Source organism: Solanum stenotomum, chromosome 12 (genome assembly GCF_019186545.1).
Source record: "Solanum stenotomum isolate F172 chromosome 12, ASM1918654v1, whole genome shotgun sequence".
NCBI lineage: Eukaryota > Viridiplantae > Streptophyta > Magnoliopsida > Solanales > Solanaceae > Solanum > Solanum stenotomum.
Window position 1 is genome coordinate 50,400,602 of NC_064293.1, and position 24,365 is coordinate 50,424,966.

General features: G+C 36.8%; 2 protein-coding genes across 3 annotated transcripts; one reads left to right on the top strand and one right to left on the bottom strand.

Moving 5' to 3' along the window:
• Positions 1-51: 51 nt before the first annotated feature.
• LOC125847697 (uncharacterized) lies at positions 52-14,932 on the top strand. 2 transcript variants are annotated; one of them, XM_049527361.1, is made up of 15 exons: positions 52-288; positions 1,548-1,642; positions 1,764-1,877; positions 3,504-3,608; positions 3,721-3,792; positions 4,846-4,958; positions 5,063-5,188; positions 10,971-11,039; positions 11,206-11,293; positions 11,419-11,490; positions 11,582-11,682; positions 11,925-12,042; positions 12,545-12,604; positions 12,745-12,855; positions 14,529-14,932. In XM_049527361.1, the coding sequence occupies exons 1-15, from the start codon at positions 195-197 to the stop codon at positions 14,637-14,639; spliced, it is 1,449 nt and encodes a 482-aa protein (XP_049383318.1). In that variant the 5' UTR covers positions 52-194; the 3' UTR covers positions 14,640-14,932. The 2 variants fall into 2 exon arrangements, with proteins under 2 accessions (XP_049383318.1, XP_049383319.1); XM_049527362.1 differs by lacking the exon at positions 10,971-11,039.
• A 460-nt stretch (positions 14,933-15,392) lies between these two features.
• Positions 15,393-24,036, bottom strand: LOC125848817 (putative serine/threonine-protein kinase). The gene is made up of 8 exons (XM_049528757.1): positions 23,886-24,036; positions 23,515-23,724; positions 23,228-23,436; positions 16,998-17,124; positions 16,571-16,642; positions 16,176-16,362; positions 15,917-16,049; positions 15,393-15,772 (listed from the first exon to the last, which is right to left on the bottom strand). The coding sequence occupies exons 2-8, from the start codon at positions 23,663-23,665 to the stop codon at positions 15,509-15,511; spliced, it is 1,143 nt and encodes a 380-aa protein (XP_049384714.1). The 5' UTR covers positions 23,666-23,724; positions 23,886-24,036; the 3' UTR covers positions 15,393-15,508.
• Between the last annotated feature and the right edge of the window lie 329 nt (positions 24,037-24,365).

A 24,365-nucleotide genomic window follows, 5' to 3' on the forward strand; every position in this document is an offset into this window, starting at 1 on the left:
ATCCACTTATCGTCCAAAAAAACATTTTGTTTCCTACCAAACACATCCTAATACTTAATAATTTCGTCGGTTGAAATGATCCTACCGTTACACTTACACCTCACTTTTTATTTCCTTCTTCGTTAGCGTCGCCTTAAGTGAAAAGAGCGATTTGATCCTCTCCTTGTTTGTGTGTTTGGAATCTTTTTGCAGAAATGGAGAGGAAGAAAGAGGTGATCCGATTGGAGCGGGAGTCTGTTATTCCAGTCCTCAAACCCAGGCTCATCATTGCCCTCGCTGACCTTATAGGTAATCCAATTCTACTTTCTGCTAATCATCACTTAATCTCTTTCTTTCTCCTTCCTATTTTCTGGTCCTGAAACCCCCTTTTCCTTTTTCTCTAGTACTAATCTGATAATTTTAAGTTTCTCTTCACCGGGCCTACTTTTTTCTGTTTACCAATTATTGCAGTTAAACCTACGATGTTACTCCTAACCTTGCTGTCTGTTAAGGTTTTTACTCTTTATTTGAAAAATTTAATGCAATTTGACCTTCCCCAGATTAACTTTTGTCTGAAACTTCCAAGGTAAGCCAGGTGACTTGTCTCAATTAACTACTGTTTTCAGTATAAGACACTTCCACTCAACTCTAAAGTTTAACACTTTTCTCTTGAATTTGTAACTAGTTGGAGCCGGTTATGTGAATCCTCATCAACTATTCTGCTCCATTTGGTCTTGTTTTATTCCACTAAATAAATTGTCTTTTAGGGCATATATGGGGTTCTCTATAACCAGGAATACTTTAAATCTTACACTTCCCTTACATGGTCACACAGGCTTAATATACTCTAATCCACCTATAAAGGCTTCCCATCTTTCATCAAGTCCTTGTGGATTCTAAGAAATTGTACCTCTTTTGAAACAACTTCCTTCTATGCGATTTGTTGTATAGGTAAGTAGAAATTATATTCAAAGTTAAAACAATGCTACTAAGTTAGTGCTGGACAATTCAAATGGCGGGGAGGCCCTTAATCAAAAGGAGGAGGGATTCTGTGCACCCTCCTTGTGAACAGTGGCGGAGCCATGTGAAGTTGAGGGGTGTCGACCGACACCCCTTCGTCGAAAAATTACATTGTGTAGCTAGACTAAATTTTTTTTTATGTATATATATTACATATTGACACTCCTTGACTTCTACGCGATTTTATTTCTTTATATTTTGACACCCCTTTGTCAAAGTTCTGGCTCCGCCATTGCTTGTGAATTTTACAGAGACACTTGATGGATTGAAATCCCAAAAAGGTTTCAAACTCTTTTTGCACTGTATAAGTTTTGACATCTTAAATGTTATAACTTTTTACACAAATGTAAGTTTTACCTTCTGTATAGACATAAATTATGTCTCTGTCTTTCTTTAAAATTGTTTTCATTGCTACCTTTATGAAAAATGTATAATGTTGCATGAATCTGTGTGGTTCTAGTTCTCTTTAATGTTTTTTTTTATAATTGATTATTCAAGTAACAGTTTTGATTTGAGGTTCTAATGATCCCGACTTCCTCCTTGCCCAGAACATAGTTCTGACCGGGCTGAATTTCTGAAGCTTTGCAAGAGAGTTGAGTACACAATTCATGCTTGGTATCTTCTACAATTTGAGGATCTCATGGTAATACAATTTTATGTTGCTTTTCATTTGATCAAATATGCTTTCTCCATCATTTTACGGCAAATGAATTTAATTTGCTGATGATGATATTGTGTTGATGAATAGTATTGTGTGATTGCAGCAATTGTATTCCTTGTTTGATCCTGTGAACGGGGCTCAAAAACTGGAGCAGCAGAAGTTATCTCCAGATGAGATTGATGTTCTTGAACAGAATTTTTTGACATATTTGTTTCAGGTAAAAAAGATGTAGCTTCTTCTTAATTTTTTTCTCTCTGGTATCTGAGCCAGCTATATGAGCTGTTTAGATTCATAATATAACATGCAAGCCCAAACTGCCTAACCAGTGTACTTGAGAGATAGAGACTTGAGTTTTCATTTGTTGGCCCTCAAAGATCCGCAGGTGTCACTCATAACACATGGCAGTCGGATTTCTTTTGATCAACTTCAAACGAAAGCATTTCTTTAAGATAAAAGAGGACTTTCTCGAGACTAAAAATTAAAAATAAATAATAATGATAGAAGAGATAATTCAAAAGCCACTTCAGTTTAATTTCAGATAAGGGTTTAGTTTTAGCATTTATATTATTTTCCTAGAAATTTGTTCTTCGCTAGGACAGGGTTGAGATATCTTTGTTAAACACTTTGAACAAAGGTGACATTCTTCTATGAAGGATTTGGAAGTTGATTGAATCTTTCCCTCATTTTGTCTGGCCATTGACTGATCTAGTAAGTTTAAGTTAGAGAAAGTCGGAAACATGGCTGGTGGTGGAGGCTTAAGCCTTTATCTCAAGAAAATGCCACTAACTCTGATGATAGGGGAAGTCTGTCACTATCTCATTCTTTCAGACTCCCCAGCAGTATTTACCCAAATGGGATTTTGAGCACCCATGTTGGACCTATCAGTGACCACCATCAACTGCTATAATCAATTGTATCCGCATATCTTTAGTCATGACATTAGTGCTCCAGTTAAAATTTATAAAAACTCTAATCTCATATGTGTGTCTGTGAGTTTATATATAATCTTCATTTGTTTATATAATAATATCTGTGTGTGTGTGTGTACCATGGCCCAATAGTTCAACAGAAAAAGGGAAGTTAGAATAGTTTCGATCTATGGCCCTGTATGGAGGGGCTGACCTTTACAAACCTTCAAATGAAAACCGTACCTGTGGACAATGTGCTATCCTCTTTCCTTGCCCTCGAAAAATATCTATAACAACAAAAAAAAGAATCATACATCAGTTATTAAGTGTAAGATCCTCTGAAATTGAAGAGGCTGTATCACATTGCATAATTGATCTAGCTTCCTCATTGGATACACATCACTTGTTAAACATTGGAACTGTAGGAAGATGAGAGGTATCACAGTGTGTCCTTCTATTTTAGAGGTAGCCATTAACATTGAGAGAAAAACTTCTTGGTTTTACTTTGGGGAGGAAGACAACTAGTGAGGTGAATGGTAAGAGGTCTAGGTGTTTTTCTTCAGGAAGTGGGAGTTTCTTCTTCCTTCAGTTTTCCCCATCTTTTCCTCTACTTCTTTGTTATTCTTAACAAATATTTCCCATGTGCAAAATTGAATGGAAGGGGGATATTTCCGTGTTTCAATCATGGTGGCTATATATTAATTTTATTTATCTCTAAAGTTGTTTCCCATTATTTTGCATTGCGTTCTCTTGCTATTGAGACTAAGCTTGTAATGGATTTTTAAACTTGCATCAAGCTCTAAGAGCAGTGAATTCTGAACGTTTCTCCATATCTAGCTGGAGGATTAAGGGAAATGGGGATGGCATTTGTGTTTTTTTGCGTGCCCTTATTTGACTATCCAGTTTTTTTCCTCATTTCTCTTATGCTGATGCAGATTATGGACAAAAGTAACTTTAAAATAGCGAGTGATGAAGAGATTGATGTTGCACATTCCGGGCAGTATCTTCTAAATCTTCCAATCAGTGTTGATGAATCTAAGGTTTTTAGTTGCTTCTGCATATAATTTGGTTCAAACAATTATTGATTCTCTTGATATAGTTTCTTTTTGACATGTTGACTTTGCGATTCATTCTACCTTATCCTGGATGCAGCTTGACAAAAAACTTTTAAAGAAGTATTTTGCAGAGCATCCTCACGAGAGCCTTCCAGAGTTCGCTGACAAGGTATCACTCTTACTGAAGCTTCAAGTCGCTATTTAAATTGAGGCGTTTACTCTTTCTGGGACGCTTGGACTGGAGTTAACGGCTTCCCAGATGCTAGGTCTACAAGTGTAGTTTCTGGTTATAATTATGAATTTTTCACTGAATTGAATATTTGCCAATTTGTTTCTTGTTGGTGTGGAGTTCAAGAATGCAACTTGATTCCTTGATATCCACATATGGTTTCCATACCTCTGCCTTGATTTGCAACAATTAGGATCGACTTTTAAAGTGTGTGTATCACGTCTACCTCTACATGTGATGCTGTGAAGCTATTAATTCCATCGTGAGATTAGGTGTCAGGGATGTTCATTGCTGCCGCTTGCTTTTTTTGGCAGAAGGAATTCTCACTCCAATCAAAAAGCGAACAAAAGATTGCAACCATTTAATTCAAGGAACTTCGTTGTTATATTACTTTTACTTTGAAAACAACTTCTCTATCCCAGAAAGAGAGGTAAGGGGTCTGCGTACGCCCCACTTGTGGGATTACACTGGGTTGTTGTTGTCTTTGGTGAACAATAATTTTTATTAAAAGAGAAGATAATTTTTGCAATCAAGGGTTTAAAATAGTGTGTTACAAGTTACAACTGAGGACAAACTGGGATCTAATGCCCTCTCATCTTCTTGCTTGTTTTAATAAGATTAATCATCATTTTAAGGGCTGCTCCTTAAATTTTTAATGGTGCACACAAGCAATTAACAACGGGTAATAGTTACTTGACTATTTCTTTGAATCTGCAAACCATATCATGGATGGACATGGGTATATTTGGCTGTTCAACTTATATGGTATATCAATGTGTCCTGAAACTTATTAGGTTTATCAGTGTGTAGTATGAATATATACTTTTCTTAAGACAACTTCGTTGCCGTTTCCTGATCTGATTTGAATTGTATTTAGTGCTACCATGTTATTGTCCATTTTATATGCAGTATTATTGTATTATTCCTACTCAAGGGTAAAGGATGAAAGTGAACAGTTTGATCATGCCACTGAGTTACTTTTTTCTTTTCCAGTACATAATCTTTCGCCGCGGCATTGGAATTGATAAGACCACGGATTACTTTTTCTTGGAAAAAGTGGATATGATTATTTCACGCATTTGGGGATGGATTTTGAGAAAAACAAGGTGTGTGGCTTTTAGATACAAAAAAAGCAGTAGTATGGTAAACCTGTTTACTGTTTGCATTGTACTCAAAATGAAGTTCCTACCTTTCTGAATCCTTCTGATAGACTGTTTTCGAGGAGATCAAGTTCACGGCGCCAGAAGAATCCAAAAAAGGATGACGGGATCAATAGTGAAGCAGAAGATCAGGACTTATATGTTGAACGTATCCGCATTGAAAATATGGAACTCAGGTCTAATAAGTGGTCTTTGTGGTTCTGTATTTCTATTCTTTGCTTAAACTGATATGCTGCTTTAGAAAGTTCATACGGCACTTCTGTATCTGTGAATCTTTTTATCAAAATATGATTCTCAACAAAAGAGTTTCAATCGTCTATGCAAAAGGGACCTTGTAAGTACAGCAAAGAGAAAATAGAGACAAAACACTACTTTCCTAATTGTCTATTCCAAATGACCCGCATGATTGCTAAAGGGGCAACATTTCATGCCTTCTCTTCCCCCTCTTATTAGTCCAACTTCATAAAGTCTCCTTCACCGTGCCGGGCATCACCCATTGCATCCTAAACAAATTGAGGGCCACACTACATAACCAATTAGCCACGTCGCAATGCTATAGGAGATGATCTACATTTTTCGCTTGCACTCTTACACTTAAAAGACCAACTAACATAGGTGATCCTCCTCTTCAAATTTTCTGTTGTTAAGATCGCACCCCTTACTGCCAACCATACAAAGAAACACACCTTTCTCGGAGCTCTAGGGATCCAAATATAGTCATGGGGGAAAGTACATTCCCCTCACACTAGTAATCTCTTATAAATAGAGCTAACAGTGAATAATCCATCTCCACTCTCTCGCCAGCTCCATACATATGACAAATTATTAGGAGTGGCTAGCCCATTCAAAAATTTAATCAAATTGTGAAATTCTTCCGTCTCCCAATCCTGGAAAGATACACGATATATATTAAGGAAGACTTCCCTCAACTCATCTCGTTCTCCCCACACCACTTGTGTGCCCAGACACTAATCCTGATTCCGCCCTAACCTTTAAGGAAATGTCCCCAAAAACCTACCCACCCATACATAATACTCCTCTACAAACCACACCTATACATATTTATAATGTTTCTAGTCCTCCATCCCCCTTCCATAGCACCCTATGTTTCCGCTACCGCCCCCTACAAAAAGCATTCTCCTCCACCCCAAATCTCCATCTCCACTTCCCTAACATAGCTTTATTGAACACCTTGAGGTATTTCACATCGAGTCCTCCCCATTCCTTTGGAGAAGTGACAACTTCCTCGTTCATGAGATGATGCTTTATTGTGCCTTCCTATGTATCCCATAAAAAGGTACATTGAAGACGTTCCAACCTTTCGGCTACTTTGTTGAGGCCTGACATGAAATACATAAGAATGTTGGACAAAGTGCTTTTGATCAACACTTCCTTTCCCCCTTTTGACAAGTGCCTCGTTTTCCATACCGCTAGCTACTTCTGCACTCTCGATCATCGGATTCCACATTGTAAGGTCTACACCCAAAGCTAGACCCAAATAAGAAATAAGTAGAGTACCCACCTTGTTGATAAGAATCGGGGTACTAAATAAACAAGAAAATAATGCGGAAGCGAAAATAAACAGATTAAAGACAAGAATTGAAAGATATGCGAAATTTGAGGATAAAACCTCCAAATTCAAAAGATGTCCTTAGAACCCTAATTAATCTTAGTATTAAAAATTAGCGTGTTAAAGCTAATTTATGATACTAATAGAGCCAATTCAAGAACTTAGATCAAAAAGTGATCTAGACCCCTATTTTGAAGTAACTAGAGACAATAATTAGTGTAAGACTAATTACCTTCTTTAATTTACGAATAATAACCAAAAATATCAAGTTTAAGGATTAATCTCTCCCGTTAAGCATCGTTCTTATAAGGTTGAAAGATAAATCTCAAGTAGCCATACACAAAGGTGTAAAGAAGAGAAACTCTTAATTAATAATAATGTTGTCTGTCTTAAAATAATAAGATCAACCACTATATATAGGGAAAACCTATCCCAAATAGAGTGGGATTCAAATCCTACTTTATGGAAACTTTAAACTAGGAAAACTTTAAACTAGTAAACTTTAAACTAGGAAACTTTAAACTAGGAAACTTTTAAACTATAAAACTTTAAACTAGCGAACTTTTAAACTAGGAAACTTTGACTTTAAGCGCTCAACTTTTTGGGCTCTTTTATTGGGCTTCGTGTGGCCCAATCTTCTTCAATTTGGACTTGGACTTGAACCATAAATGTGTGTAGCACCTACTCCACTCTTCTCCACCATTCTTGGACTCGTTCTTGGGCTTTTCTTCCATGAAAAGCATCTTCTTTATTTCCCATTGAAGTCCAACAATCTTGGCTCGCAACTCCTTATCTTGTGACCTTGATGATTGTCTTCTTAGGGTTCTATAGCATCATCCTTGTCCATGGAGCTATCATATGCTATCTCAATATTATTCACTACCCCCACCAGAGTAATCTCACTTTTTCTAATGCTGACACAACCTGGAACCAAATAAGAATCTGTCTCAATTCTCAAATGATCTAGTTGGGATGTATTAGACCAACGTATCATCTGCGAATTAAAGATGTGTAACTGTCACATTGTTGTGCTCTCTAAAAGAATCATCAAAACCCTTCAAAAGATCTCCACCCAAAGCTTCCATTATCAAGTTGAATAACATAGGAGATAAAGGATCCCTGTTTCAAACCCCTCGAACTCCGAAATAAGCCACAGGGACTCCCATTCACCAATACAGAGAATCTTGCTGTAGAAATGCAAAACATGATCCATCTCCTCAACTTGTTTCCAAAACCCATCTTCGACATAATGAAATCCTAGAATTCCCAATTCACGCTCATAAACTTTCTCAAGGTCCAAATTATATAAAATACCCAACTCACCCTTCTTTCTGGACCAACCACTTCATATGCCACCTGAGCTGCATCCAGCATGAGACGTATTACATCATGCATCATGGAGAATAGAGATGATCCAATTGTCTTGCAGGAGTTGATATGAGATTTCAATAGCCAAGGATGGGTCTCTCGGATTTGTTGCAAATGGATTATTTTTTTCGGTGAAGATCCTATTTGACTGACTCCCACAACTCTATTAACAACTGGAATCTTCATGAAATGGACAGTGCACAGCTATGAAAAAGTTCTCATTTTTCTTGTTCAAATGTTTTGGGTCTTTGGTGATAAAGCATTTAAGCAGTGTGGTGTATTACTTTATATCTGCCACAGATTGTGCATGTGTCTATTTGGACCTGGTTTAACAATGAACTGTACTCATTTTTGCACTGACTTTTGTCCTTTTAAACAACCATATCTTCGTAATGCCAGGAGTAATAAATTTTCCTTGCATCAAGTGAAAGAAAGTAGAGGCCAGGATCAGATTGTGATAGCCAGCTAGATTCACCTATGAAAATAGTAAGGACCACTTCTAACTGACGAATAATGCGTCCATCCTTTTTGACCTCTACTAACTGAGTGACGACTTGGATAACCCATTCTATCCGATGTTTAAGACTGAAACATGTCATCCAAGACCTTATTTATTCAGGGATAATCGAGGACTACCAAGGGCAAATCATTTATGCATTCAAACAAAAAGACTTTTAAGGATATGGATTGAAAAACCTAGAACCACTGTAAGCCTTTCTGAAACCATGCATAATGATTGCATGAAATGTTCATGCTCTGTTCTTGGATTTACACGTGAACTTGAAGTATTTTGTTGTCTTTCTTTTTGGCTGTCTGTTACCCTTTTAAAAGACTAAAATGACTCGATATGCTAGATAGTGGGCCTCGAATTGAGAGTTATAGTGGCTTGACAGGATGACTTGAGTGGGAGAAGCTCAAATCGGCACAATTCTTGATGGGCTGAAAGCTCAAACTGATAGAATAAGCAGAGATTAGAGCTAGAGGAAAAAATGGTTGTGAACGAGTTTACCCAAGATTGACTCTGATAATATAAAAGAAATTGGGCATCCAACCCAAAAACTTAAGCCACTAGGTGGGGTTACTCAGGAAGTTGTTGGCCCATTATAACTCCATTTGGAAATCCGTAAACAGACAGATTTAAGAATTGAGAAGTAGGGGAACAAATGGTTAGAGTTGGTTCTGATATGATATGAAAGAATTTGTTCCCTCTGTTTCTTTTAATTGTTAAAGGTAAGTACATTAACTTCAGCAACAAAAGAGTGCTGTAAATTAAGTACAAGAGGAGGCTACATCACGAATTGTGTAATGAACTCAAGAAAGCAATCATGGGATCTATGTCCTTTGCAATAGCCTTGTTGCACCAAAAAAAAAAAGGGAAGAGAAGAGAAGATATGCATTTTTTTATACTAATTACAGATTCAGATTTGCTCTTAAACACTCTCGTGGTCCTTTTTTATTTCAGATAGTCCACCATATCACTGCAGGGAGGTATTCCAAATTTTCCTCTTCACCTTACGAAGATCACTCAAGTGCCAGAATTGTAGTAGGTCCTTTGATGTTCTTGGCATTACCAATTTAATTCCCAATAAGTTGAAAAGAGAACTCCTTATTTGAGATGTGAATGCACTATGAAGAAATAAATGGTTGATATCTTAAACTTCATTGTTACAAAGCAAACATCTGCCACATAAATTAACTTCCCTTTTCTGATGATTTCATGTTTGAGACAAGCTCCTTTCGCCAGCAACCACGCAAAGCATTCCACTTTCTTAGGAGCTTTGTTTTTCCAAATGCACTTCCAAGGCAATTTTCAGCTGGGGAAGGAATTATTTGTGTGTAGCATGATTAACAGAGAAAACACCACTTAGCATCACATTTCCATGTAAAGAGTCATCCCTGGACAGAAGGGGAGGTAAACTATGTAGATGAGACAACAAAGAACAGAGACTCTCCACTTCTGAATCATTAATATTAAGTCTGAATGTAATATCCCAGGGAGAGCTGGACCAATTTTCTGATATTGGTGCTTCAGGATTCTGTGCCACTGTAGATAGGAGAGGATATTGATCCGTTAAAAAGGACAGAGCCAACCAAGTTTCTGTCCAGAATCTTACTTGCTTACAATTCCCAATTTCTAATGAACTACATGTCTGAAAAGTGTCCGAGTGAATTTTGAGATGCTTCCACATGTGTTGGAGAGGTGTGGCTGTTTGGTAATCCATGGATTGAGAAATTCATATATTGTCACCAATACAACAGCGTATCTCCACAATGCTCCCACATCCTTGTTGAATCTCCAAAGCCACTTAAGCTGCAACTTGTACTTTGAACCTCTGGCTCTATGCCCAAACCTCCTGCCTTCTTGTCTTTAGACACTCCGGAGTGCTCTCCCATTTAACCAAGTTAAGGTCTTATTCTCTCTATTACCCTGCCACAAGAAGTGTCTGCGTATATTGTCTTTCTTAAGCACCCCCGATACTGACAAAGTGTTACCCTCGTTCTTTAGTGCTTACGAAATATAGAGATCTATTATCTTAATTATAGATGCCAGGAATCTTAATCAAATTCCCATCTTTGTAATCTCATTACCAGCAAAATACTTGAAGAAGACACCGGCAAATAATTTCTCTAATCAAAACTCTCCCTCCGAATTGTTGATGCATGCCTAGTTGACTAGTTGTTGTAGCAACGACTTTTGAGCAAATCCCTGACAAAGTAAATCTTCACTTTCAGCATTGACAAGCCTGAATGTAATTGGAAAACTCGGATTAATCAATTCTGTGCATGGCTTGTAATGTGTTTACTTCTTAGAGCAAGAAAGTTTGTTGTCTAATATCTCCGAATGCCTTGACTGAACTCCTTGAAGCGGATGACCAGTTGTTGAATTCACCACCGTTAGCTGATTGAGTGACATTAATAATTGTGAATTAATGACACTAGCACTAACAATGTTTGCTTTCTCCTTTGTGTTCCTGTTGTTTATTACCAACTTTTACTTTTTTTTGTGTGTCTGAATCCAGTTTACGTAGTCTGATGAGCAAGATAACAATTCAAGAACCTACTTTTGACAGGATAATTGTTGTCTACAGGTACAAGTTCCCATTCTTTGCGGATTTTTTATTTTAATTTCAAGTTTGGTAATTTGCTTGAAGCGCATTTTCTGCACAAATAATGCTCGTATTTTGTACTTTTAATTTTCACTTGTTGTACACTGCTGTGTTGTTTGCATAATGGATTCAAGTTGTAATTATGCAGAAGAGCTGGTACCTCAGCAAAATCGGACCGAGGAATTTATGTGAAGCATTTCAGACACATTCCAATGGCTGACCTGGAAATTGTCCTGGTATGATTTTTTTTTTCTAATTGTTTTCTTTCAGCCTCCCAACTATGTATATGTGTACTTTTTCTTTGGGGGGGTGAGCTTCTTATAAACTGTTACATCTTGATAATATCTCTCTTTCTTTTTAGCCAGAGAAAAAGAACCCCGGTTTAACTCCAATGGATTGGGTCAAATTCCTTGTGTCTGCTATAGTTGGTCTGGTTAGTTATTTATCCATACAATTTGACTTCTCTACTTTCATCGTCCCTTTAGAACTTTGTTTTAAATTCTGGTATTCCTTAATTCTTTCAGGTTGCTGTTGTGAGTTCGCTTGAATTGCCTAAAGCTGATATATGGGTCATGTTTGCTATCCTCTCCACAGTGATAGGCTATTGTGCAAAGACATACTTCACGTTAAGTGTTCTGTTGATTTCAGTACTATCTGTATCAATATTGATAGATAACAAAGTGTTATCTTACCTTTATCGTTTAATTCTTACCTGCTGACTGTATTCTGCACTTCTGCATTTTGTCATGCTGAGACACTGGTTTTATATTTTGAATGCATCAGATGATTGCGAAGAATGTAACTCATTACTAAGAACATCTTCAAGCTGGTATTTTAGTGGAACTGATTTCCTTAACTTGTCTGCAGGTTTCAACAAAATATGGCTACATATCAAAACTTGATTACACAGTCAATGTATGATAAACAGCTAGATAGTGGAAGGGGTACTCTTCTACATTTGTGTGATGATGTGATTCAGCAAGAAGTATGTTAGCTTCTGTCTTCTTTTCCCCTTCAAATGCTTGTCCATTCAATCATATGAATTTCCAGTCATGTTATTACCTACCTCCTTCCCTGGGCAACAAAGGATAATAGAACTGAAAATAAGCTTTTCTTTTTCATTTCTTCATGATATCTATGGGCGCAGTCGAACATAATTAACAATATTTATATCCTTCAATTCTAATTGCTGGCCCGGAACCACGGTCATCAAAAAAAAAAAAAACATATGATGGTCTTCTTGATTATATATGATAGACTAAAGAAACAATCATGAAAGGAAGATATTTGTTATATTGATGTGCTGTTATAGGAAACTCAGAAATGTTTAAACATGTTCTCAAGGTTCCCACTTTTAATGAATATTATTGGATGGTAACTTGAGACTGCATTTAGTACTGAATGTAGCTACTGATTCTGATACAATATTCTCTGATTAGTTGAACAAGTTACTGCTGGTCCTTACAGTGTCCATGCCAAATTTGCAGGTAAAGGAAGTTATTATATCATTTTTCATTTTGATGGAACAGGGTAAAGCTACTTTGGAGGTATATAATCCTTATTCTCTCTGGATGTTTGGCATGCATATGAATATTATCCTATACTTTTCCTTGATGCTTGCTTCCATGGGGTCCATCCATTATTGTGCTACTAACATAATCTTCCATTAATCTGAGTGATGGTATAGGATCTTGATCTGCGCTGCGAGGAGTTACTAAAAGAAGAGTTCGGTGTATGCTGTAATTTTGATGTAGATGATGCTGTTCAGAAACTAGATAAATTAGGCATTGTTGCTCGGGTAAGATTGGTCTTCTGTAATAGCCTTTTGCTTTCTTTTCTTTCCCTTGACCTAGTAAATTTCTTTTCTTGCTGCCAGATATTTAGATAGAGACACTTCTGTGGGAATCACATATAGAAATCTCCCACACATTGTATAGTTTATGGATCTCCGTATTTGGACGATTCCAAACTTGGACAAGCCATTTGTTTCCTATTGTGTTGCTCATTTCTTTGCTGACTAGATGATCCTTACCACACACCATGTATATCTTCTTAGAGAAAGTTATGCGCTTTTAAGTATTAACTGGTCAATGTTTTAAACATGTCTTTTAAGGAAAAGACAAAGGATATCTGCAGGAATACGTGAGTTACTCTCTAATTTTAAAACCACTAATTTACTAGAAGTCTGAAAACTTGGAAGGAGAAACTCCTCTTGGTCATTAGAAGCATTAAACCAAGAAGAGACTCTAGTAGCCTTCCTTTTTCAGCGACCAGGTTGAAATGACTCAGTTAGTTTATTAGCATACGAGCATTCTCTATTGCTATACCTGGAAAACCCCTGAAAAGTCTTTTCCAATATGAAAGTGGATATTGTACAAATTCTACACCGATGGAACTGGAGTCTGCCTGCCTGATGCATCCAGCAAAATGTGAAAGATTACTTTCGTTGAACAGATGTAAAATAACTTTACACATATTAAAGATTTTTTGGACGAGGAGGTTTTATGTAGAAAAACATCAAGGTTTAATTTGGGGATTTGAGTGTAGAGTGCAAATAAACGTTGCTTTAGCGAAGTAAGGTGCTACCATCAGGAAAAAGATATGAAGTTAAAATCATACTAATGTTTAAAAACCATCATAAATTTCTTATAGATATGAAGGCATTGTTTCTGTTTTTTGTGACTAATTTTCTTGTAATAAATTTCTAATTTTGTATAGATGGTCATAATGTTTTGTTAACAATTAATATATCACTTTGCAATGGAACAGGGGGATCCCCCCAGCATCTGTTTGGTTGTGCTCACCTAGTGTCTAATGTTGTTGTCTTGAAGACAGAGCCCATGGGGGCGAAGAGGCACATGCATTGGTGCTTGTTGTAAATACACTCTATTTAGCATTATTTTTATACACTCTACCAAACAACTCCTAAGTGAAGCAAAGCGCCCTACTTTGGCTTCACCCATCTTCATAATCTTGAATGGATTTATTGGAAGCAGGAACATTAAATATATTTTAGGAAAATAAGTCCTTTCCTGATAAATGCTTTTCTCTAGAAAATATTTTTTAGTTACCAACCAAACACTAGAAAATAATTGCCAAAAGATTACTTGCCTTTAGGAAGATGTCTTCCTACGATACTACTTCTCATTTTCTTAAGAAGTCCATTTAATAGCATATAAAAGCGAGGTGACTTAAGTGTAACAAATATTTGATAAGATTAGAGAAGTCAAATCTAATCTTTTTAATGGAGATATAAGGAAATAAGCATTTTCTCAACTTGGGGAATGAACATGTTATTGTGCTATCAATTGGGATCCAGGAAAGTATCCACCGACTATGCCTACCATATTAAGTAGTATGATAAGTCCCTTTCTTGTTGGCTAGCTATTGAAGTCTATTGTTACCTTAAGTTATCCTGAAGTGAATATTTATATGTTTCTCTTGCCTCTAATATATTCAGTTCCCATTCAGGATACAATTGGACGGTATTATTGTGTTGGTCTCAAGCGTGCAAATGAGATAATTGGGACTACTACAGAAGAGCTTGTTCTCAAAGCAAAACAGGGTGCGGTTTCTTCATGATGTTTGTTATATGCCAGATGATTAGCATCTTCATATCTTTTTTTCCCCTCTTTTTGGCTTGTAAGAAAAGAATTGAATACCACACATGGGGGTGTTTGCATGAGCATGCGTATTTTATTCATTACAAATCTTGGATGCTGCTACAGTTTCTTGGGCTTTCGATGTCATATTCACTGTTGAAAGAGTGAAGTGAATGCGGAAGCTCATGGATGCCTGAACTCTAAGCCTAGAAGTAGTCCTTATTGTGCTTTTATAAATGGAAAATGTTGGTACGGAAATGAGCATTCTAGAAAGCTGATGTTTGGCTCCAACTTTACAAATTCTGTCACCATGATTCTTCTAGAAGCAGGGCAATAAAGAACGTCTCCTACAACAGTGTGTTCATATCAACTAAACATGTAATACCATGAAAAGAAAAGACTAGCCTTCTGGAAACTGAGCATACGAGGAAAGCTCTTCCTCAACGTTTTCACTATGTAAGCTATTCATCTTTGATATACTTCTTCCTCATAACTTGCATTCAAGTTATCGCCTTAATCCTTGTGAAATACTACTAATCTAGCTTACATGGCAGGCAAGCCTGAGATGGAATATGAAGTAGTATTTAACAAAAAGATTCAAAAATTTACGTCAGAAAATCTTCATCTATTATCAACAAATAATTGTTTATCACAAGTTTTTGAGCACATCTATGAGAATAATGGGGGGAGGGGGGGAACAACTGCCAACTTTTTTTTCTTTTTTTTTTTACAATTAACAAACAGCTGGATGCATCTCCCTTTCCAATCTGGTGTTTCTGTAAATATAATCTGAAAAATCACACAAACAAAAGAATTAATACAACCAAGAAGCTTAATTCCCACTCCATCTTATTTTAAAGCCCTAAAAAGTTGACTTCCAAGAGTCACAACTGGAGTTCCTTCTCCCATGATTGTTGTCAAGCTCATTTCTTTCTCCAGTATCCGGTCCAGTTCCATCACCACATAACTCATGGTAGGCCGCCTTTCACTGGAAGGGTCAACGCACCGGACAGTCAATTGCATGAACTCTTCCATGCCTTCTGTGGTGAAGCTGTTACCCAATCTTGGATCAATGATGGCAGATATGTTTCCAGAGTCTTGATAATTCTCTACCTGAAATGAGAAAAATACTCTATTAGCAACTGCATAACTAGCTGAATTCCTCGATTGTCTGTCGGGGCCTCAATATCCTTTGTCAATAATACATTTGAGAAAAAGTCTTTAAATGCATCAGCTTGGTCTGAAAAGGGTATATACCCATTCAACTATGTTTACATTCAAATCTGAAGATAGCAAATCCATTGCTTCATGGCCGCTAACTAGCTCCAGGAGAAATATACCAAAACTGTAGGCATCACTTTTCTCAGAAAATCGTCGGAACTCTCTGACCCTACAGAATAATGAGAAAAAGTCATTGGATCTTCACATCAATCATATCCCTGCTGAGCCACAGAGGAGAAAAGAATGAAAGGAAAGATGTTCCAAAAAATAAACACTAAAGAAGCAAGAAGACTACTCTGGGGCAAGAAATATTTCATCAGCAGCCACTCGAGAAGATGGGCCTGCAACCTCAAATCTTCCAAGAAAATTGCGTAATCCCGCATCTGCAACTTTAGCTATGAAATTTTCATCCACAAGAACATTTGCTGTCTTAAAGTCTTTATGAATCAAGCGGGGACTTAGCGAGTGAAGATGAGCAAGACCTGCATATATAACATTGAGCGAGAATGAAGCATAAGAACCAATACTGTTAAAGTATTTCAACTCAAAGAAGTGGATGCAGGGCCCTTAAGTATTGTGAAAGCTTATCTTTGCCAGACCACTACTAGGACAGGCATAATTATTTTCCCAAACAAAAGATAAACCAATACCAGGGGAACCCAAATGCTCACTGATTTTGCAGAGGATCACCTTTAGCTGCCCCTAGAGCTATAGAAAGCCTATGCTTGAATTCTAGCTTCTCTTGTGTAACATGACCGCCACCTAGAAGAAAAACCCATGAAATGAAGATCAAACAGAAAAAGATATTGCACCTTACAAAAGTTCACAATATTCTCTAATTGACTTGCAATTGAAAACGAGTAAAAAGCAAAGACAGATTGGAACAAAAAAGAGGGACTACTTTTAATTTATTTTTTTTGTATGTTGGGGTGGGGGGTGGGGGGGAGAAGAAGCTGAGAACTTGGAAAATAGTCACTACAATGTACTGAAATCAAACTGTTAGAGAAGATGAGGCAATTCCCTAAACAGTCAAAATTTGCCTGGGACAAAATATTGGTAAAGAACGAGTATAAAATGGAAAGGGATGAAACAGAAGTTTTAGTAAAAAGAGGATTACCATACAAGTGAATGGATACACTTCCATTAGGTATGTACTCATAGACAAGATTCTGCTGATCATTTTCCTGGCAATATCCTAAGAGGGTGACTAAGTTCCGATGCTGAATAGATGAGAGATAGCGAACCTGATAGGAGATACAGTCTGAATACATCAAACCACAATGAACACATAGTCATACGAACAATCATAAGTCATTTCTGATACACCTACGATTGATGAGAGGTATTGATAGTTTGCTGCTTATGTACATAGTTATTGCTTTATCAGCATACCAGCTTAATGTTTACCATCAGTAGATCTTCCAAGTATATTGGATATATGATATTGGTAGGGAAAAGAATTAGGGCCTTAGTAGCAAATCCAAAAGATGATGACAAACATGTTGTTAAAGAAATGGACCTTGGAGCTAACTCAACCCCAATATCTAGTTCGAGAGGTGAGGATAGAAGTTCAAAATGTAGAAATAATATCAAATACCATGACAACCCAGAAATGGAAGTGTGCCTCTGACACTATTAATGGTTGCATATTCAATTGAGCACGTGACTGGGTTGTTTGTACCTGAGCTCGAAAAAATTTCTTTACAGTAATAAAGTCTCCCCCATTTCAGGGGGAATGGCTGAAGAGAACTTTTTATTTCATAAAAAAATGCATTGTCATGAATCATGATAACTTAATTTGTCCAGCAAGATACTTAGGACTCCCCATGGTTAGCAAGAATGGAATCAAATACCATAGAGTACATGCTTTATTCCACACAGTTATTTTCTCAGTATGTGACTACATAACCCACTTCTTTTCCTTTCCCAGTTGCCAGTTGTGCAATGCAATTTTATCAATTTGTGACCCAGATATCCCCTAGGTCCCTTCTCCCATTACAGACACAATCACAAAAAGAAGATAAGTAAAGACTTCACCAATAATAGTCCTCTCAACATGTCTTTAAGTTTCGTTTCATCCTCCTAATATCCAGGTTCACTAAGATGGTCCAATTAAAGCCGGAGGGACTAAAATGTTGTGAAAGTTAACGTCTGTGTAAAACACAAAGGAACAAGGACCCAAACCCGTCAGTACATCTCAGTTGCAGCTTGGATTTGACATGCCTTATTCACATCATGTTGATCACATAACAAAAGAGTGGTCCAAGGGAAGCAGCTAAAAGATGCTTCAAATATAACAGAAAAAGTAGCTTGCTCATCTTGTGTTTGGATTTGAACTTTTAAGGAAACTGTTCAGGTAAAGGATTTGGGCTAAGTGGCGCAAAACGTAATTCTCAAACCGGAAGGTCTCATTGACAACTTAAAAGGGTTTATCGGTAGTTGGTCACAGTTTAGGAAGGAGATAATGCAATGAAATAATACCACAATTGGGAGAAAAGTAACAAATATTTTCACTTGATGATATTGACACGAGGAGCCTCTCTACCTTTGAGGCAGGGGGTTTGCGTACACTCTACCCTCCCCAGACCTCACCCTACTTGATGGGACTACACTGGTTATGTTATTGTTGATATTGATACAAGGTAATCAGCAAAGTCTCAACGATTTTAATGTAAAGAGGCCAGATTTTCTTACTTCAAACTGCATCAAGGATCACATTCTGGTAACAAATTACTCCTCGGATCTATATGGATTTGTAAGAGCTACAAATCTGGCCTCTTTACATTTATTTATTTTTCCGATTCTAAAAAATGTAAAGAGGCCAGATTTGTAGCTTGATCTCTTACAAATCCATATAGATCCGAGGAGTAATTTGTTACCAGAATGTGACCCTTGACGCAGTTTGAAGTAAGAAAACTGTGAGAAATTAGACAGAGAAGTAGATGTGGATAGTTGGTCACTGCCTCTTAGAATATCTAGAGAATGTATAAAGATCCATATATGTTTATTTTTTTTTTGATAAGATCCATATATGTTTATATTCATTGTAGTTGAGGAAATCATACAAAATATTCTGTAAGATATCTTAGGATATTCTGTATTTAATTATAAAATATTTAATTAACTGATTAGCATTGAAATTGAATATCTGCAATATTGTGTGTAGCATATGACTCCCAATAAGGAGCATCTTTTGTACTTTATTACTTAATCAAGTCAATAAGGAGTTTTTTATTTTATTTTCACATGGTATCAAAACCTCTAAGATCTCGATAGAGACTCAAATTAGCTTTCATAACCGATGAGCAGTGCAAGCCAATGTGTGTCACTCGTATTTTCTCCTTTTCTTCCTCTTGGTCCAGCACCACTCCTCTCCCAGCAACTGGTGTCACAACTCATCTCTCTGCAACTATTCATGCATTCCTCCTCTAAGGCATTGTTCAGGCTTTGCTCCTTTCTCTAAGATTGTTAATGCAAGATTCATCTTTCCGGCGACTGGCTTTGATATTTACCATGAGATTAATGCCCTCCTTTAGTGTTATACCTCATACGTCTAAACTACAAAAAGACTGATTAGACATTCACGAAATTATCCGAGATCGGGTGAATAAGGTCGACAATGAATAAATATATCAAGTATCCAGTGTACTACTGCATTGAATTAAGACTTATGTCCCAAAATGATTTAAGTTTTAAAGTGCTAAATCGACGGTTAAGTTACAGTATGATTAGCGAACATCGACAAATTTGTCCGAACTCGAAGGATAAGGCCAAGAATGAGTACATATGTTAAGGGTAAGTACTACATGGTAATTAGTATGTGGTTATAAGGTTACGGATTGATAAAAGCTTTAACGTCTAAGTTAAGTCGAAAGGGACATCACAAATGAATTTTTCTTTATGTGCCGCAAAAGGGTCAACTTTGAGCGAGTATATCTCTAGGTTCAAACGAGTTATGCGGTGTACGACCTATCAAATTAAAGGTCTTTGAGTCTACTTTCTAGCAAGACAAGCCACTCGTCCATCCAACTTCAGAGTAAGAAGTTATGCGCGTTTTACAACGGACAATGCAGAGCCAAAATTTGGTGTGATGGACATGTGGCACCTCGTGGTATGTCAACCAGAAAAATTGTAATTTATAAATTACAACTTGAGGGCTCATTTGGCCATAGTTTCAAAATGTTTTGGGGGCTGGAAATCAAGGGTTCTTCATCTCCATCTCTCCCTAGCTTAAGATAAGTTGATTCCTTCAAGAATCAAGTGTATTCCTCATCATAGATCATAAAAACATACTTAGCCAAGTGTTTTCTTGAAGGCAAAGGTATTGTTCTTGAAGAATACAAAGTGCAGAGACCGGTTTTCTTCTTCATAGAGGTATGGCTCCTCTTATCTCCATAAATATGATCCTAAAGATGTTTTAAGTATAGTTTACAGGCAGTGATGGGAAGCCGTGGGTCCAAGTTTTGCCCTTTGTGATTCATGTATTTGGCAAGGAGGGAGTATGTAGAGAGTTGTTTTAGTTGTTGTTTAATTGGTTAGCCTCGTAGAAGGCGAGTATATTGATTGACTAGTGATACGAAATATTGAGTACGAAGAGTGCCGTTAATTTGAAAGTCTCACGAGCTCGACACTCACATTTTGTTTATCGAATTGTCATAATGGCCTGGTTATGTTGTATAGTTGTTTATAGTAGCCTTGCTACTGGTTCTTATTATAGATTGAAGCATCAAAGGAACATTTGATTGTTATAATATGCTAAAGGATTGGAATCAAGTTATGTAAGGCTAAACTTTCTAATTTGGGATTTTTTAACGAGTTTCTCGTACGATGTGTTTCTTTCATTTTATGAGCTGCCATGTTACCTAAAATGGTCGGTAGCTCCTCCATTTGAGACATTATATGTTAAATGAATCATTTGCAAGAATAACGACTACAAAGACTCATAGATAAAGTTCTAAGTATAAGACTCTCTATGGTCTTCACGAGTATATGATCCATATGCCTCAAGTATTCGTACATAACTATTTGTAAAGCCATATCTTATCCATATTGTAAATGTGTTTTACAAGTTTCAAAATGTCACATGAAGCTTCTTATAGTTCTTTAAGTACGACACTCTAGTTGCCTTGGATTTATATGATTAAAACTGCCTCGAGTCTTCATGTTAGTTGCTCATAGAGTCATATGTCTTGCATGACACATGTATGTATTAAAGGTTTCAAGTTTAATATCGTCCGATGAAATCTTTCATGATATCCATATGTATATTCATTGATTAGTTTCATGTTTCTTTAAAAGGTTCATGTGATATTTAAGTTACAGTTCTTCGACTAAAATTTCTTAATGATGTTAAAGATATCCTTTAAACTATTGAGTCACAAATTTCACTTGATATTATAGGCTATTAAGCCACAAATGTTTTATGCCATACATTATAAGTTGTTAAGCTGTAGACATGTATATATACATAGGGCCACATGAGCCAAATTATATACCGTATTTGTTTTGGGAGCATTCTTGGAAACTGGGTATATCCACACATGCCGGTGCGATGAGAGTCGTTCCGATGGCTAGACAATTTTCCTCTTTGATTGGGATGTATGTGATAATGTTACATATATGCATATATGGGAACTTGATCCATGTCTTTCTTGTTCCACTAGCTAAGACTAAATTCTCACATGTCCCTTTTGTCATTCCAAGCTTCTTTTTTGATGTCAAAGACTAGAAGCTACGCACAAATTCAATGCAACATCGTGTTAATGCAGCTTAGCCGGTAGAGCGTTTATTGAACGTCATAAGGTACACATGACAAGTTATTTAGTATGCATATGCTACAACTATTACAAACATTACTAATACACTCTATTTAACATTATTTTTATACACTCTACCAAACGACCCCCTAGTGTTCGTGTTCTTTGTCTCCACTGAGTTCTAAAAGCCAAAAGCTACTTAAAATAAGTCAATCCAAACACCCACTTATATACAAGTACAATTCCATTGTACTCACATCACTTTTTATAATGTCGGGGGCGCTACGCTGCACTGCACTCACAGTGCAGGTTTAGACGTTCAAAACAGCAAGTCTCGTTAGACATCTGTTTCATCTATCAGTTGTTGGTTGGTGAGCTCCATTCTACCTGGGGCTAAGTCAAATCTAGAGTTCCTTTTTTATTATATATGTATTTGTATAGAAAGTTTGGGTAGGTTGGGGCCCTATACCGACAGTATGGCAGTTGTACAGTTTCCAGCTCATTCATAGAGGCTTCATAGACTTGTGTTGATGATTCCAATATGTGTATATGTCATGTCTGTTACACCGCGTTCATGTTTCAGGCCAGGTAGCCTTTCTATGTATCTACAGTTCCATCTTATCAGAGCACGTCATTTGTACATGGTGGCTCCCTTGCCGGGAAGCAGTGTTGTATATTTTCTACATTTCCAGATTATGTCCATGTGCTATAGCAGGTTGCACAGTTCAGACAGAGCTGGTCCGCCTCAGGCTAGGTTTGGGGCTTGACATCTAGACCTTGAATTTCTTGTCAATATTCTGCAATTCAAGTTGTGCTAATAATGTCCTCAAGATTATAACACCTTCTCTCCTTTCAATGATGAAGAATATATTCCTTTTTGTATGTAGTGCAAGAAGCACTTTCTCTCGCGACGTAGTTACCAACAACTTTCTGGAGGAAATAATTCCAATATCACTTACTTTTAAGTGATTGTACATCATTCCAGCGAGATTTCAAAGTCAATTCTATGTGTTCACAAAATAAGCAAACTCAAGTTAGCTTTCCCACTTTGAGATTGAAGGGGCCTAAGGAATGTCGAGAGACTATGTTGGAGCTTTCCAATATTCAAAGACGCTTGCTTGCACCCCGGACGGTTAGGTGTTGTTTGTGGAGAACCATAACTTTTTGTTGGTGTTCTATTTCATTTGGTATATTTCTTATATTCAGGTTATTCACTTTGTTAAGAGGAACGTTTGAGCTTTTGCCTAGTGAAACTGAATGCCCTTGAATTCTGGAATTTCTGCACTACTATGAATCTAATAAGAGCAAAAAGTTGTGCTATGAGTTAGGTAAGTAAGCCTTAAAAAAGGGTCATTCAATCAGCAAGTGATAAAGGCATGAAAGTGACAAGCTCTTTGGGGGGTAAACTGATGCATTTAGTGCCTTTTGTCTGTTGATTATAGCAGATAACCATTTTGGTCACAGGCTCTAGTTAAGTTTGCTGTAGTTACTTCTAAGGAAGATGAATGAAAATTTGAATAGTATGATTTAAGAAAAAAAACTCAAACAATATGTGCAGTAGTTTCCATAAGATGTACATAGTTACTATTACCTCATCAATAAATTCCTGACTAGGAACAGCAGATCGCCTTTTTATTGCTACAAGCATACCATCATGAAGCAATCCCTTGTACACCTCCCCAAATTTGCCTTGGCCAATTAAACTCTTATCACTAAAACCTTTTGTGGCCAAAGACAATTCTTCAATGTGGAAGGGCCTGGCATCTTGTGAGGTCAATTCAACCCCAGCATTTTTTCCAACTGCAAGTGATTCAGATTACTTGAGGAATTGGGAGAATAAATATGAAATGTTTGACTTAATAAGAAGTGAGATATGACCTTGAACAGATGGATCAGAAGATCCTGTGTCGGAAGTTGTTGAAATAGTCCTTTTACGAAAAATACAGAAGCAACAAATGAGAAGCAGAATCCCCACCAATGCCACGGCTCCTGCAGCACCTCCTACAATTGCTGCAAGAGTCCTTGACATTTGGCGACCACGAGCACTTCAGCTGCAAAGGTTGGGATATATAATTTGACACATTGAAGCTGAAATATGAAAGAGGGAATTAATCCTAATATTAACATTGTACTCTTTTGTGATGAAACCTAAAGCAACAAAGACACTCACTAAAAGCAGCATATCTGCGATAAAATAAAATAGTTAGGGCACAGCACATAGAAGATAACGATAATAAAGAGAAGTGAACCTGATGAATGGATTGGAGACTTCATTCGCATTTGATTCACTCCCACATTAACGACTGAAACTTAATCGCCGATGTTAGTTTAATTTAATAGACAAGGAAGGAAAGGGTTTCTTATTCTTTCTTATAATAATCATCACCATTGATGCCGACAGAAAGGGACCTGCCGCCGACAGATAATTAGTCCTTCTGCAGCTCAACAAAATTTAAATACTACTCTTTCCCTTTTGATTAAAAAAAAAGTGTTTTTCAAGCACCACCTAGGGTGTGTTTGGTACGAAGGAAAATGTTTTCCTATAAAATATTTTTTGAAAAAGTTTTTAGTGTTTGATTTATGAATAAAAAATATTTTTGAGAAATATCTTTTATTTTTATTAAAGTAAAAAATAATTTTTGAAATTGAAAATATTTTTTAAAAACAAATTTAAATTTTTTTGGGGGGCTTGGTAGGGGGTGGGTGGGTGGGGATCGAGGGTAGGGGTG

Excerpts from the sequence above, each read along its gene's own strand:
- LOC125847697 (XM_049527361.1), top strand. The coding sequence starts at position 195 with ATGGAGAGGAAGAAAGAGGTGATCCGATTGGAGCGGGAGTCTGTTATT. Across the intron at positions 11,040-11,205 it reads AGGATAATTGTTGTCTACAG|AAGAGCTGGTACCTCAGCAA; the intron begins GTACAAGTTCCC and ends GTAATTATGCAG. Across the intron at positions 11,294-11,418 it reads CTGACCTGGAAATTGTCCTG|CCAGAGAAAAAGAACCCCGG; the intron begins GTATGATTTTTT and ends CTTTCTTTTTAG.
- LOC125848817 (XM_049528757.1), bottom strand. The coding sequence starts at position 23,665 with ATGTCAAGGACTCTTGCAGCAATTGTAGGAGGTGCTGCAGGAGCCGTG. Across the intron at positions 16,363-16,570 it reads AGCTCTAGGGGCAGCTAAAG|GTCTTGCTCATCTTCACTCG; the intron begins GTGATCCTCTGC and ends TTATATATGCAG. Across the intron at positions 16,050-16,175 it reads GAAATATTTCTTGCCCCAGA|GGTCAGAGAGTTCCGACGAT; the intron begins GTAGTCTTCTTG and ends ATTATTCTGTAG.